The sequence below is a fragment of the Sus scrofa genome, chromosome 2 (genome assembly GCF_000003025.6).
Source record: "Sus scrofa isolate TJ Tabasco breed Duroc chromosome 2, Sscrofa11.1, whole genome shotgun sequence".
Taxonomy (NCBI): domain Eukaryota; kingdom Metazoa; phylum Chordata; class Mammalia; order Artiodactyla; family Suidae; genus Sus; species Sus scrofa.
The window spans coordinates 44,042,283-44,056,073 of record NC_010444.4 but is presented as its reverse complement, the minus strand read 5'-3'; the positions used below and the strand labels follow the sequence as shown (position 1 = coordinate 44,056,073).

The 13,791-nt window shown below is 46.7% G+C and overlaps 1 protein-coding gene across 2 annotated transcripts; it reads left to right on the top strand.

Moving 5' to 3' along the window:
• CALCB (calcitonin-related polypeptide beta) lies at nt 7,423-12,939 on the top strand. Of its 2 annotated transcripts, NM_001102473.1 has the most exon segments (5): nt 7,487-7,544; nt 8,620-8,712; nt 8,977-9,120; nt 11,125-11,305; nt 12,489-12,939. In NM_001102473.1, coding segments are annotated over 3 exon segments (393 nt in total). In that variant the 5' UTR covers nt 7,487-7,544; nt 8,620-8,626; the 3' UTR covers nt 11,288-11,305; nt 12,489-12,939.

Below are 13,791 nucleotides of genomic sequence, written 5' to 3'. Positions count from 1 at the left end.
TCCTTTGAACAGAAGAGCTCTTATTGTGTTTGAGTTATTGCTGCAAGAGAATAGAGGGCACTGATTTTCTTGGTGTTTGTTTACTGTTGAAGGAGGCACCAAAGATAAATAACCCTAAGACTAGGGTTTTCTAGATACTCTGAGAAAAAACCTTAAGGATCAGGTTGGTGAGAGAAGTCAATGAAGTGACGTCAGCATGTCACAGCCTTTTAGCTAATCTTTTCACAACACATTATGAATAGGAAACTTATTCTTGCCTATTTCTAGGGAAGGGTCATTAAACAGTGCCAGACTCTTTATGATAATAATATGGGTTATAACGGACTATCTTAGAGCCTTAAGCAGTCTTTATTATTCCCATTTGTACCTATAGCTTTCTGCTGCAAGCACCTATGACCTTCTGCCTGGGAATTTTCTCTGGCCACAGAAGCCTGGCCATGCAGGACTGGCCAGATGTGCTGAGGAGTTAGCACCCTTGGGAGAGCCTTTAAACTGGTGATGGACTGGAGCTGGTGGATAAATAAATCATCATTCTTTAAGTGGAATAATTCTGAGGCTTTCTCTCTATAGTGTCCTAGAGAGTCTCCAACAGGATAAAGCCCCAGTTGCCTGCTGAAGTAACCTGCATATTATTGTACTCTCCAAAGATTGTCTTTTCTTCCCTGTCTCACTTTCCAGTTTCCATACTGGCGTAAGGCCCCAATTAATGGTTTGGACCCAGATTCTTGTCTTGGTTCTGCTTCTGGAGAAACCCAGTGTAAGATGATGGTTAACATGGATAAAGCACTTACTAGTTGCAGTGCACTGTTCTATGTGCTTTATGTTTATTACCTATTTAATTCTCACAACAGCCCTATTAAATAAGTAATATTATTATCCTCATTTTACAAAAGAGGATCCTGAGGTGCAGAAAGTTTGAGCCATTTGTCTACGAAGAAAGAGCTAGTAAGTGTGAGAGCCAGGATTTGAACAACAGGCAGCCTGGCTCCAGAATCTACTTTCTACTAGAGATTGTGATCTCTAATATTGTAGCCACTAACTAAATGTGGCTATTTACATTTAGGTTATATTAAATAAAAAATTCAGTTCTTTGGTTGCACTGCTGTATTTCATGTGCTCAAGAGCCCCATGTAGTTTGTGGCTGTTGTCTTGGACAGCACAGATTTGGAATATTCCCATTCTTGCAGAAAGTTCTCTTGGACAGCACCATTTCCTAAGACCCTCTTTTAAATCTATGGTCTATCTCAAATTTCCTCAACCCTATAGAAACACCCACTTACCCAGAAACACCCTCTAGAAGACATAGTTGAGGGACAGAAAAAGTAGGAAAATATGTTAGAGCTCTTTGCCACTACTCATAAGAGAGACACTCAGGTCCTTTCTTAACTGTTCTTACTTCTGATTTGCTCCAGCCAGTTCTATTGAGTATGCTTCTGTTGTTTTCCTGATGATGTTGAATTAGCAGGTGCAAATTCAATTAATCAGGGCTTGGCAGATATATCAACAGTGACCAGAAGAAACCACCAAAAAATAAAAATATGATCCCCAGATTTTGACTGTGAGGATCTCATAGTCAACTGAATATGAATAACTAATATGCTAATATAAATATAGAATAACTGAAAACAATGGACCAAGAGCTCAAAAGCACAGAAGTCAGGATCAGCAGGTATGGAGGTAAACAGTCCAACCCACTCAGGTCTTGACACAGGGCACAGCACAGTGATTGATCTTCTCTTGATGATGGCTGTGAGTCATCTAGAGAAGGTTAAGAGGAGAATGTCATGCATTTAAAAAAGATTTCCATCCAAAATGGCTTTTAAAAGATGTGTTTTCCATTTACAGTATGTTTCAGTTATCTAGTTTACTTTAGCAAAAGCTCTCATTTTTTTCCGAGAGTGTTGAATGCAGGAGATTTTATCCAATTGGCTTTACAAGAAAGTTTTAAGAACCTGTATTTCAACTTTCTTTGCAGTGTGGAAGATGCTCTCAGACAGGGAGCAGAGAGTCAATTTGGTTCCTGTGAGTCTGAGCCAAGAAAGAATTTTAATCATCTCAGAGGAACCTAACCTGAGTAATTCCTTGACGTCATTCACTGTCCAGCTCTCAGAGTGACCAGCTTGGGTCTGGGCCACCATGCTTTGCTCATTCTCTGTCTCTGGCAGGCACAGACAACTCTAAAAATATTCTCTAAGGGACTTCTGCGGGTTAGATGTTGGCATCTCTATTTCTCTGGGGTTTGGAGAAAGAAGCCTCCAAGCAGGAGGCCTGTGATGGGGAGTGGGAATCAGTTGAGGTCACGTGCTCAGTGGATTAAATCTAATTTGAGGGCTCTGCAATAATTGTCTGTACATCCTGTGCTTCAGCCAGTCTTCTTACCTGGTTTAGCAGAACAGAAAGCTATGTAGAGACATACGTTTCTAGTGCAGACTCTAGTAGGGCAGGGAAAACCATCAAGAAGCAAGGACTGCAGACAAACTCAGGACTCTGAACAATTGGTTGCCTCTGCTGGTGGAGTTTTAGGATGGGCTGAAAAAACAATGGATTGATTGCAAGCCTTTAAAATGAAGAGATAGATCCAAGATTTCCATCTATATTTCATGTCCTATAGTTAGATGACTGGGTACCAGAAAAGACTGGAAGATCTTCATAATGAGGGGTAAAACTCTCAGCCTCCTTTATTACTCATTGGCTTATACTCCACACTCAACCCCTATCCTGCTGATCCTTGCAGGAGTCCTCTTAGGGCAAACGAAAAGCCAAGGGAAAAGACCTACAATTATTCATAGCTTAGCTCCCCTCCCAATAAAATGGCGGGGTTGCTCTCATGTAATCACTCTATATTCAGGTCCATTAATGGACAATTCTTCCATCCCCATCTTCTGATTAGTGTGTTATTACCTCCCTCTTAAATATAAATCAGCAGTCAAAGAGAACCAGAAATGTGAGGGTAACCTCTAAAATGAAAAGAACAAAACAAATGACCCAAGTTTAAAAGCTTCAGAGAGCTAGATGATGTACCCATCAAATAAAACAGGAGGATGTACAAAGTAAGATATAATTTTTAAAAGCTATTGGAAGTTAAAAATATGATCAAAAGAATTTAAAAACAGTATAAATTTGAAAATAAAAGCTTCCCAGGAAGTTGAATGGGGGGGGCAGGGAGGGAGAGAGAGTTCTCAAAGGAAAAAAGCAAGAAAATATTCTTGAACTGGAGAAAATGAATTTTCTTACTGCAAGTGTTCTCCTAGTATTTAGATCAATAAAGGAAAAAAATCCACACCAAGGCACGTCATAATATTTTAGAAGACTGAAACAGAGATAGGAAGAAGGAGAGGGAGCTAGAAGAGAGAAAGGGGGAGGGAGAGAGAGATCCTATACCAAAGAATAAATGGAAATGAATTTCCATTCAGAATTGTAAACATATTCACCATTTGTCACACTTCTGAATGGAAATGATTTCCAACTTAGAATTCTATTTCTATAAAATTTGTCTATCATATAATGATGAGTTTACTCCACCAAAGTGAGGTAGTAAACCAAGAATGAGGGACAAATAGGATCTAGGAAAAGGAATAAACAAGTGATGGGCAGAAAGAAATTTAAATGAAAAGAGAGAGGAATTATTACCTAAAAATAAGATAATGTAATTAAAGTACAGTATATGACTTAGCTGGTCCATATGTAGTTTTAGTAATATAAACCCTCATATCTATTTGATGGACAAATAGATGATATTACTATATTGAGAGGATGTGGATGGGATAGGTATGTGTTTTATTTGGGTGGAGGGTTATATACAAGGGCTCCTGTTAAATACATCATTGTAATATAAGCATCAGGAGGCCAGGGATTTTTGCTTGGTTCACTGTGAATGGCTAGTGCCTAGAACAATACCTGGCACATAGTAGGTCCTCCATAAATATTTGTTGAGTGAATAAAATTTTCCCCTAAGGAATATTTCTCCAAGGAAATTTATAAAGAAAAACGGAGAGTCAGTTAAATAAAAATAAACTTCAAAAGCTATAGTACATGGAATCTGTTTCTCTCTAAAATGTAATGACTACCATTTTCAAGATGTAAAGGTAATTACATAAAATAGTTAAACCAAGCCCCTCAAAACAGTTGAGACAATTTAATGGATAAAGATATTCCTGGGAAGCTATTCTCTGTAAATCCTTATGCTAGTTAGTTTGATTGGAGATGCCTTGAAGCTCAGAACAGTTCCAGGAAAATCAAAATGTAATTTTCTCAATTTAGAAAGCAAAGCATTTTATTGACTTTTTCTTCCATTCACTCACAAATATAATAAAGGATGGGTTGAGGGAAAATGCCTTATTTTGCTTTTCAAGCTGGAGTTCTGAAGAGAGGCCCTTCCTCTCACATTAGATTTCAAAAATTTTCACCAGAACACTGATTCCTCTTATTAAACACGAAGAGATGTGCCTTTGGATCAACAATCTGCTTTTCCATCTAATGGATCTAAATTGGGTCCAATTCAACTTGGCTGTGAATTTACTGCTGACTCTTACTGTAATGAACCTTTGGAACGGTTCATTCATTCATTCTCTCGATCATTCCCTCCTCACCGAACATTTGCTGTGCACCTACTATGCTCCAGAGACTAGTGGAGGAAATTGGCTCAAATAATTCGGGGGCATTCTGAGCTAAAATAGCCGGTCCATAGGGGTACCAAGAAGATACCTAAAGTCTGGAACCAAGTCTATTTTTGTGAAGATGGGCCTCAGGATCGGATGCACACTCCTTTTTCTTGCCAGAGCTCAGGGATACAAGTCTTCGCAGATTTTACAGAAACTTTCAGTGACTTTACCACGGGTGGAAGATCTGTTCGGATTATGGACCACCGATTGCGTGCTTTTGCAGTGGAGAGCGCCGCCAGGGATTGTGTTCAGCTGGGTAGCAGCAAGGATGTCGGTCCCAACACTTCAAAAAGTCCTATGACACAGAATCTCTGGAGAGACTGCCAGCTTTTCAGCCTTTAGCCCCAAGGGGTCCAACTTCCCCCCAAAGTTCATATTTTGGGGCCTCTATGGAGACCAGCCCACACACCCCACTCCACCTGCGCTGAGGGCTTCCCGGGCTCAGTTCGCAGCAAATGACTTGGGGAGACTAGAGAGCCTGGAGTTGCTGGGTCTTGGGCCTTTGGGGACTTCTCTCTTACCCCGCCCCCTATGCTGGCCCTCTTTAGAGAGCTGTGCTGCTGTGAGTTGCTGCTGCGGGCTGCACTCACTGCCAGACCTCAGAGGCGGTGGCCCAGGTGGGGAAAAGGCAGTGAAGAGCGCAGAGGCATTAGCTCCCAGCTGCGCCTTTCCACTCCGCGGCTCCTTTCCCGGCCAGAATCTGGGAAAAGGATGCAGAAGTGTTCCCTGTCATTTGCAGGGCTCTGGGAGAAGGGGCCCCAAGTAAAGGCCTCTTCGGTGTCACTAGGTGCACCCGAAAGCGAGCCCTACAATTGAAGTGCAGAGAGACAGTCCCACTGGTACAGCTAACTCCCTCAGAAAGCAGCGCTTCCTGGTGCGGGATTGCAGAGGTCCTGGAGTCCTCCTGCCCTGTTTCCTGTCCACCGCAGCCGGCGGGCACGTTCTAGGAGCCCGCCTAGCGTTCCCAGGAGTAGGAGGGACTCCGGGTGAGGCAGCCGCCGTGTACTCTGCCCTCCAGGGTAGCAGGCCCGGCAAGAGTCGCCCCGTTCGGCGGCCTGGATTCTTTGGGCGTGTTACCTGGAGTTTTAGTTGCCCGGGTGCTGGAGGGCAAAGCACAAGCGAGATCCTGACAGAGAAAATAAGACCCAGAGGGTCTAGACAGACGTCCCTGAACTCCTTTCTGACCTGCAGAAGAAATCGTCACCAGCTGCGGGCATTCCGCTAGCCTCTGCCTTAGTTCCCTGCTCCGCACTCTGGAGCGAAGCTTCTTGAGAGGCTTTGCGAGCTCAGGAGGGCCCGGAGGGCATATTTGGGGTCGTGGCCACCACGTCCTGTAGGGCTAGCCTGAGGCCCTGAGGATCGGTGCACTCTCTCACTTCTTCTCCACTGCCTGTACCCCCACTCCCCTCTACGCCCCTTCTGCCAGAGCTGGGATCGCCTTGTCTGCGAGTGCCGCAGGCTCCGGCGGCGCGGACTCCAGACTCCGCTTTCCTTAAGGGAAAAGACAGATGCAGAGTCCATGCGCCTGCCTGTGCGTATGTCTACGTGTGTGCTTGGGGGACAATGTGTACCCCTGTGTACATAAAAGTTCCTTTTCCTGAAATCAGAAACTTGAGGGGTTGCTTTCGGATCTGGGCGAGGTCGCTTTGGGTTGATGAGCTCTCCCTTCTTCGCTAACAGCTGGCTTGGGCGCGTCTGTTGCAGCAAATGCTGGAGATCTGCAGAATGTCTGTGTATGAGTGCGAAAGGAGAGCGTGTGGCTGGGGTCCAGGTAGGTGAGCGCCTGAGGTACCCCCCGCGGGAAGCATGGGTGCGCGCACCCACTGGCCCGTGGCTGCGAGTGGCTCGGATGTGAAAGTCCTAAGTTTACCCTTTGGGCTTGCTGCACCTGCTCTTCTTCGTGGGTTCGCTCTGACCCCGGGCAGCTCTGCAGTCAAGCGATTCAGGAAAGTGGGGAGGGAGTGTGGGGAGAGACAGGTAGAAACCGGGACACAGATGTCCGGGCCCAGCAGCTTGGCAAACAGAACGCAGAAGCGGTGGACAGCTGTGTAAACCAACCCTGGTGCCACAGTGCAGGATCCCCGGTTAGAGTAGGGGATGCTGAACCCATGATAGAGAATTCGGTGGGGGAGGGGGGCTATGAGGGGGATGCCTAACGCACTGTACAGTCAGGACCAGCTTTGCCCCCTTCCCCAGTTCTTCCACTCCTACCTGCCCTGGAGGAGTGAGGCAAAGGAAGCTAGATTGTCAAACTGGAGGTAAAAGAAGTGTGGGGCCCTGGGTACCAGGGTGCGGTTGAAGGAGGGGTGGGAGCTGAGGATATGCTAGATCACCCCACGTGGTCCAAAGAGTTCAGTCTTTCAAAGACCCTTTTCCCCCATCACTCCCCCCCCCCTTTCTGCTGTAGGCTATTTCATCCAAGATCCCTTCAGAATTAAAGTCATCCGGCCAGGGTCTTACTGGTGTAGCAGGAGGGGATTGGAGACGAGAGCTCAGGCACAAAGAAAGTAAGAGAAACTTCGGCCCCTCACTGTTGGTGATGCCAGGGTCTCCCCAATTTTCTCCCACTTTCTGGACTCCGAAGTCTTTCCAACCTCTCCAAGCCCTCCCTCTCCTTAAGCAATGACCTCATTGCAAATGACAGCCAGAGCGGATGGTTCCCCTCCCTAGTGGACCGGTGTGGGGAGAGCGAGCAATGACGCAATGGGAGCTGGGTCGCTCCTGGCCACTTTGGATTGGCCGCGCCGGCTCGTGGGGACTTCCCCGCCCCCTATCACTGGAATAAGAGCGGAGAGCTCCGCAAGGAAGACACCCACAGCAGGCGTTGTGTCTATCCCCGTGGACCGGCCGCTCCCGCTGCTCTCCTGACACTCCAGTCGCCAGGTGAGAACTTCCCACTCTGCACACTCTAATTACCAGCCGCTGCATTAGTTCATCCAGTTTGCGCCATTAGCCTGCCTGCCTCTCTTTTGCTTCTTGCTGCCATCGCGGCCCACCTAGAACCAGGTGTTCCTAGCTGTCTGTCCCACTTGGCTTGCTCGGGGAGAAGGAGGGAGGTTGGGGCTGTCAGCTCATTTTCTTCTAACTAGTGCCAATAAAACCACAAGCATCCCCAGGGCTTCACCTTGGTGCTGGAAGCACGGTGAACTCACCTAGGAGGGTCTGCAGCCCCTACATTAGTGCCCACCTTTGTGGGCATGCAGGATCCTGCTGAGTTTGGTCTGGGAGTGCCCTATGCAGTCTGTGTTCTGAAGGATGGCTGAGTCCTGAGCCTCTCTCTGAGGTGCCTCCAGCCCACAGACGTTCCTGGGGCATTGGTAGGGACTTGGGGCAATGCAGTCAGCCAGCTAGAACATTGGGCTCACCTTGGAGAGCTGGCACCCAGCACTTGCTGCTAAACCCCACTCCACTGGAGGCAGGCTGTGCGGGCAGAGTCCAGAGACACCAGTAACTAGCACGTTAAATTATCCCCAAATCCAAACGCACAGGCTGGGAGATAGGCGCTGCTTTCCAATTTACCCTTCCTGCCTCCCTCTCCCACCTGTTGGCCGGGAAGTCCAGCAGAGGTGAAGGTGGTCCTAGAGTTTTCAGCCCCTTAGAAGATAGGCACAATGGGCACCTCAGGAGAGCAAGTCTCCAGCAGGGTGGGTCCTTGCTTGGTTTCTGCATAGGGCAAAAGTTGTGGATTTATGTGGATGCGTGTTTCCACAGAACAAAACCAGAATCCCCCACCCTCACCCCATGATATCTGTTTCTGCTGTATCAAGCAATTCAGTGTAATATATATTTTCAGATTCAAAGCAGCCCATCTGACAAATGAATGAAACTGAAGCCTGGGGAGATGGGATAACCTGCCTGGACTCACCAGTTGTGGCAGAGGCCAGACTGGAACCTGGGTCTGTGGGCTCCAGACGGTGCTTGGTTTTGGTGCAGTGGTAATGTCATTCTTCCTTTACAGAGGCATCATGGGCTTCGGGAAATCCTCCCCCTTCCTGGCTTTCAGCATCTTGGTCCTGTGCCAAGCAGGCAGTCTCCAGGCGACACCACTCAGGTGAGACAGCCTGAAGCCATGAGAGCTTTCTCCTTCCTCTGCTTCTGGGATCAGGCGATTCTGTGCCTCTGAAGTCACAGCAGTGGGAAGCTCCCAGTGAATCAACATCCTCAAGTGGACATTGGCCTTGAGCCCTGTGGGTTGGGAGTCAGGAGAGCCACATTCTCAGGGAATGCCAGAGGGACCAGGAAGCCTGGCTGCTGATCCTGGGAAGGAGGCAGGCAGTGGCTTAGAGCCTGTATTGGGTTTGCTTCCTCTCTCCAGGTCCGCTTTGGAGACCCTCCCAGATCCTGGGCCACTCAGTGAGAAGGAAGGTCGCCTCCTGCTGGCTGCACTGGTGAAAGCCTATGTCCAGAGGAAGACCAATGAATTGGAGCAAGAGCAGGAGCAGGAGACAGAGGGCTCCAGGTAAGGCACTCCATCCTCCCTTGGCACATTCAGGAGGGCATATTCTAGAAAGGTAGGAAAAACAACATCTGGCCAGGAGCCCAGCAGGCTCCTCACCAGGATCTGAGACCCAGCCATTCTCAGTCTACATGGAAGGCAGAGGCGGTCCAGGTGCAGCTGAGGGACTGTGGTTAGATACATTGAAATGATCCATTCCTGGAGGCTGTTAGGAAATGAAATGGAGAGGTAGGGGATCAATTACTCTGGGACTTGATCTTGCCCGACTAAGGAGAAGCCCAGCATTGGATATGTTAGGACCGGTAAGTGTGAGGCCAAGGGATAGACCTGGTATAGCTCAGGATGTCTTAGAAAATTTAACCTGTGTATGTTGTTCTTTCACACCTGCAAGGTGCCTGCATCACCCATTTGGCAGGTGAAGCCTAAGGCTTTGTAGAGAGTGGGGTCAGGTAGAACAGTATCTGAGGTAGGTCCAGGGCCTTTAGATGCGTAGAATGTGTGGCGATGTGCATGCTCTTGTGAGGCAAGACACTCTTCCCCAGCCCCACCTCCCTGTGCACCCTGAGCTTGGGGCTCACACCAGCAGAGGCATGTGTTGCACCTGCATCTGCCCTGGGAACCTCTAGGTCTGAGAGCATAAAGGTCTGAGCAGCATGTGGAATGCCAGAAAAGGTCGTCCCTCCCCACCACAGCCCTTCCCCACATCGCCCTGGCTCAGTGAACCTCTGCATCCTCCTAATGGAGGATGCATGAGCCGCCCTCCTGCTTGCCCCCTCCTGCCTCTGTTCCAGGTCCCCCTTCCCTGGTCTAACCTTCTGCATGACTGCCCTTGGGGGCAGCCCTGGTGCATGGTATTGGCTGGCATGTCTTTTCCCTGCAGCCTGGACAGCTCCAGAGCTAAGCGGTGCAGTAATCTGAGTACCTGTGTGCTGAGTGCGTACTGGAGGAACCTGAACAACTTTCATAGATTCTCTGGCATGGGCTTCGGGCCTGAAACACCTGGCAAGAAAAGTGACATAGCCAGCAGCTTGGAGAGGGACCTCTTCCCCCGTGGGATGCCCCAGGACGCCAACTGAACTTCTTCCCCTCCTACCTGATTTCCCTCCTTGTTCCCATGGATGAAATTAATGCATGCAGATTTCACTCTGATTGCTCTTCAAGCTGGTGTGGGTAGCTTTGCTTATGACAGAGAATGCTGGGGACCTCGGAGTGGAAAGAAAAAGAGTAGGACTCACAGACAAGGTTAGAGGTTAAAAAAAGAGTCAGGGAAGCTTCTGAGATCCCAGAGGATGTCATGGCAGAGTCCTCCAATTCCTGCTTCATCCCTCATGCCTCATCATTGATGAATAAACCTATTTTCTAAAGGATTTTCACTTTGGTGGTCGTTACTCTGGTCCCTGTCCAAGGCCTGAGAGTGCTTAAAAGTAGCCTGAGCCTCAGGGTAGTGGGATACAGGACTTGGTGAGGGTCCCTGTGAACAAGCTCCAGCAATAAGAACAGCTGTGCTGAGGAGCAGGTAAGCACTTCTGGTGGGGGAAGCTAGGGGAGCGGCGAGGGGGGGGGGGGGAATGCTGCAAATCCTGTGCTCTGTGCCTCTTCCAGGTAAGACTTCAACGAATTTTCATTTTTTCCTTAGAAAGTGGTTTAGTTGGTGCTCATGGCTGGGGTATGGCCTCTGTATGTTCCTTGTGTGTTGGGGTGGGGCTGGGCCTTTGCTGACCACTCCTTCCTGATCCCAAATCCACCCCGTGCAAGGAATGATAAGGGTGGGGTTTGCCTCATGTCTTAGAATTGGGGTGTTTTGTGAAGGTCTTTGGATAGGGCTCCTAGCAAAGGCTGCCAGGCCATTTCCCCTAACAGCTTTGATAATTGCATTTAGGAGAAACACTTATTCTAAGTGGTGTGTCAACGAGCTACAATTCTCTTTATGAAGGCTCCATGGGGGTAGGTTGCAGCCCCAGCCTCTCACTGACAGGTCTTTTGTCCTTTCTCCATCCTATAAATCAGCATCACTGCCCAGAAGAGGTCCTGCAACACTGCTACCTGTGTGACCCATCGGCTGGCAGGCTTGCTGAGCAGATCTGGGGGTATGGTGAAGAGCAACTTTGTGCCCACTGATGTGGGCTCTGAAGCATTTGGCCGACGCCGCAGGGAGCTTCAGGAGCAGTGAAATGACTCCAGGGAAAAGGTGACTGCCTTATATGTCGGATGGGGAAGGGAAGGGATTTGGTTAGGACTCTCCAATTATATTCTTCCTCTTGAGGTTCTGAGTTCCTCCTACAACTCCACTTGCAATCAGAGCACTAGGATAGGCTGCAGAGATGCAGTGTCATCTTTCTGAGAAGAGATGGGTTCAGAAGGGGAGAGTCTTGCAAATCTTAGCCCGAGCCACTGGCCATTAATGAACTCAGGTTCCAAAAGCCCTCAACTCTTTTCTTTTTTTTTTTTTTTTCATTTATAACGATTTTTATTTTTTCCATTATAGCTGGTTTACAGTGTTCTGTCAATTTTCTACTGTATAGCATGATGACCCACTTACACATACATGTATACATTCTTTTTTCTCACATTATCATGCTCCATCATAAGTGACTAGATATCGTTCCCAGTGCTATACAGCAGGATCTCATTGCTTATCCATTCCAAAGGCAATAGTTTGCATCTATTAACCCCATATTCCCAATCCATCCCACTCCCCCTCCCCCCTTGGCAACCACAAGTCTCTTCTCCATGTCCATGATTTTTTTTCATTTATAATGATTTTTATTTTGCCCTCAACTCTTGATCATTGTTCTCAGATTCAGACCAGTGGGCTGTAATATAACAGTGCTGCTAATATTAACAGTAACCATTGAATTGTTTTCTCATCATTTGCCTTAAAAGCCTGCTTACATCTCACATCTGTAATTTATAAATACTGTTTAGTTAAAGAAGCACTTCTGGGAGTTCCTGTTGTGGAGCAGCGGAAATGAATCTGACTAGGGACCATGAGGTTGCGGGTTCAATCCCTGGCCTCGCTCAGTGGGTTAAGGATCTGGCATTGCCATGTGCTGTGGTGTAGGTCACAGATGAGGCTCGGATCTGGTGTTGCTGTGGCTCTGGCGTAGGCCAGCAGCAACAGCTCCTATTAAACGCTAAACTGGGAACCTCAATATGCCATGGGTGTGGCCCTATAAAGACAAAAGACAAAAGACAAAAAAAAAAAAAAAAAAAAAAGAAGAAGAAGCACTTCTGTAAATTTGTGTTCTTTTCAGTAATAATTGTGATTGTGTCCTTCTGGTCCTTCTTACTCTCCTACTTCTCTTTCATCTTCTTTTCTTCTTCTTCCTTCTTCTCTTCTTCTTTTTCATTCCATTTCTTTTTCATCTCAGGTTACCATGAAGCTGAACTCACCACTTCAATTAATTTCTGCTGACAACAACTTGGTGAGAAGGCCCCATGGAAGATATAACATGTTTGCATCCTAATAGATATTGAAAAAAGCACCTTTGTCACTTGAAAGGAATGAAACTGAATGCAAAATAAGCTAATTCCATATTTGTTGTGCATCTTTTTTATATTTGATTCTATGTGCAGTAAATGCGATGGCATCTCTCATTAGCTTCTCTGGTAGCAAATTGGTTCTTTGAAAGCTGTCCTGTTGATCATGGCAGCTCTGCCAAATTTTAACATTAAATCACTGCCTCTGTGGCCTCTGGGGACACATGTAATGGTGATGCTGTGCTTTGTCTAAGAACATGATTGTATAATTTGTTTAAGGAAATGTTAATATTGTGCCATTTGTGAACTTCATTAAGATTAAAAACATATTTTGGGTACACTTGTTTCAAGACCCTGTTGGTTCATTTCAAATTATCTTTTTATATGATAATAATAATAATAGATGTATTTTGAGTGCTTACTATGGGCCAGATGGTGTTCTAAGACACTGCTTTATACCTATTAGTTCAGTTCATCTTTAGGACAATGCCATGGGACTGGGCCCCCTTATCATTTTCACGTTACATCTGGGAAAACAGAGGCACGGAGATGTGAAGTCCAAGGTCACACAGACAGATAGTGGTTGACACAGGTGCTGGTTTCCAGAAATCACTGCAGTGTATGTTTCTCAACAATGGCACCCGATGTCTTCCAGAGACCTGTGATCCATTCTTTGACCTCACTGCCTGAGACAGTAGATCAGCAGAAATTTAAAACGTAGAAGTAATCTAGTCTTTATATAATACATTAATCCCTTCTTCCTATTACTTGGTGCAATAGGCTGTTTGCACACCCCTCAAAATTCGTATGTTGAAACCTAACTCCCAAAGTGATAATTTTAGGAGATGGGGGGGCTTCAGGAGGCAATTAAGCCATAAAGAGGTCCCCTCATGAATGGGATTAGTGTCCTTATAAATGAGGCCCAAGAGAACTCCTTTGTTCCTTCTACTCTGTGAGGTTACAGTGAGAAATTTGCTGTGAGTGAGGAATTGGGCCCTTCACTAGATATAAATCTGCAGGTGCCCTGGTCATGGGCTTCCCAGACTCTAATAAATAAATATTTGTTGTTTATAAGCCACCCAGTTTATGGTATTTTATAATACAAGCCTGAATGAACTAAAATACTTGGCTTCAATGATGATCAATTTGTGGTCAATGTTATTACACCTATGAGCCATCTACCTCCCTGGAACC

Excerpts from the sequence above, each read along its gene's own strand:
- CALCB (XM_005661110.3), top strand. The coding sequence starts at position 8,627 with ATGGGCTTCGGGAAATCCTCCCCCTTCCTGGCTTTCAGCATCTTGGTC. Across the intron at positions 8,713-8,976 it reads CTCCAGGCGACACCACTCAG|GTCCGCTTTGGAGACCCTCC; the intron begins GTGAGACAGCCT and ends TCCTCTCTCCAG. Across the intron at positions 9,121-9,997 it reads CAGGAGACAGAGGGCTCCAG|CCTGGACAGCTCCAGAGCTA; the intron begins GTAAGGCACTCC and ends TTTTCCCTGCAG.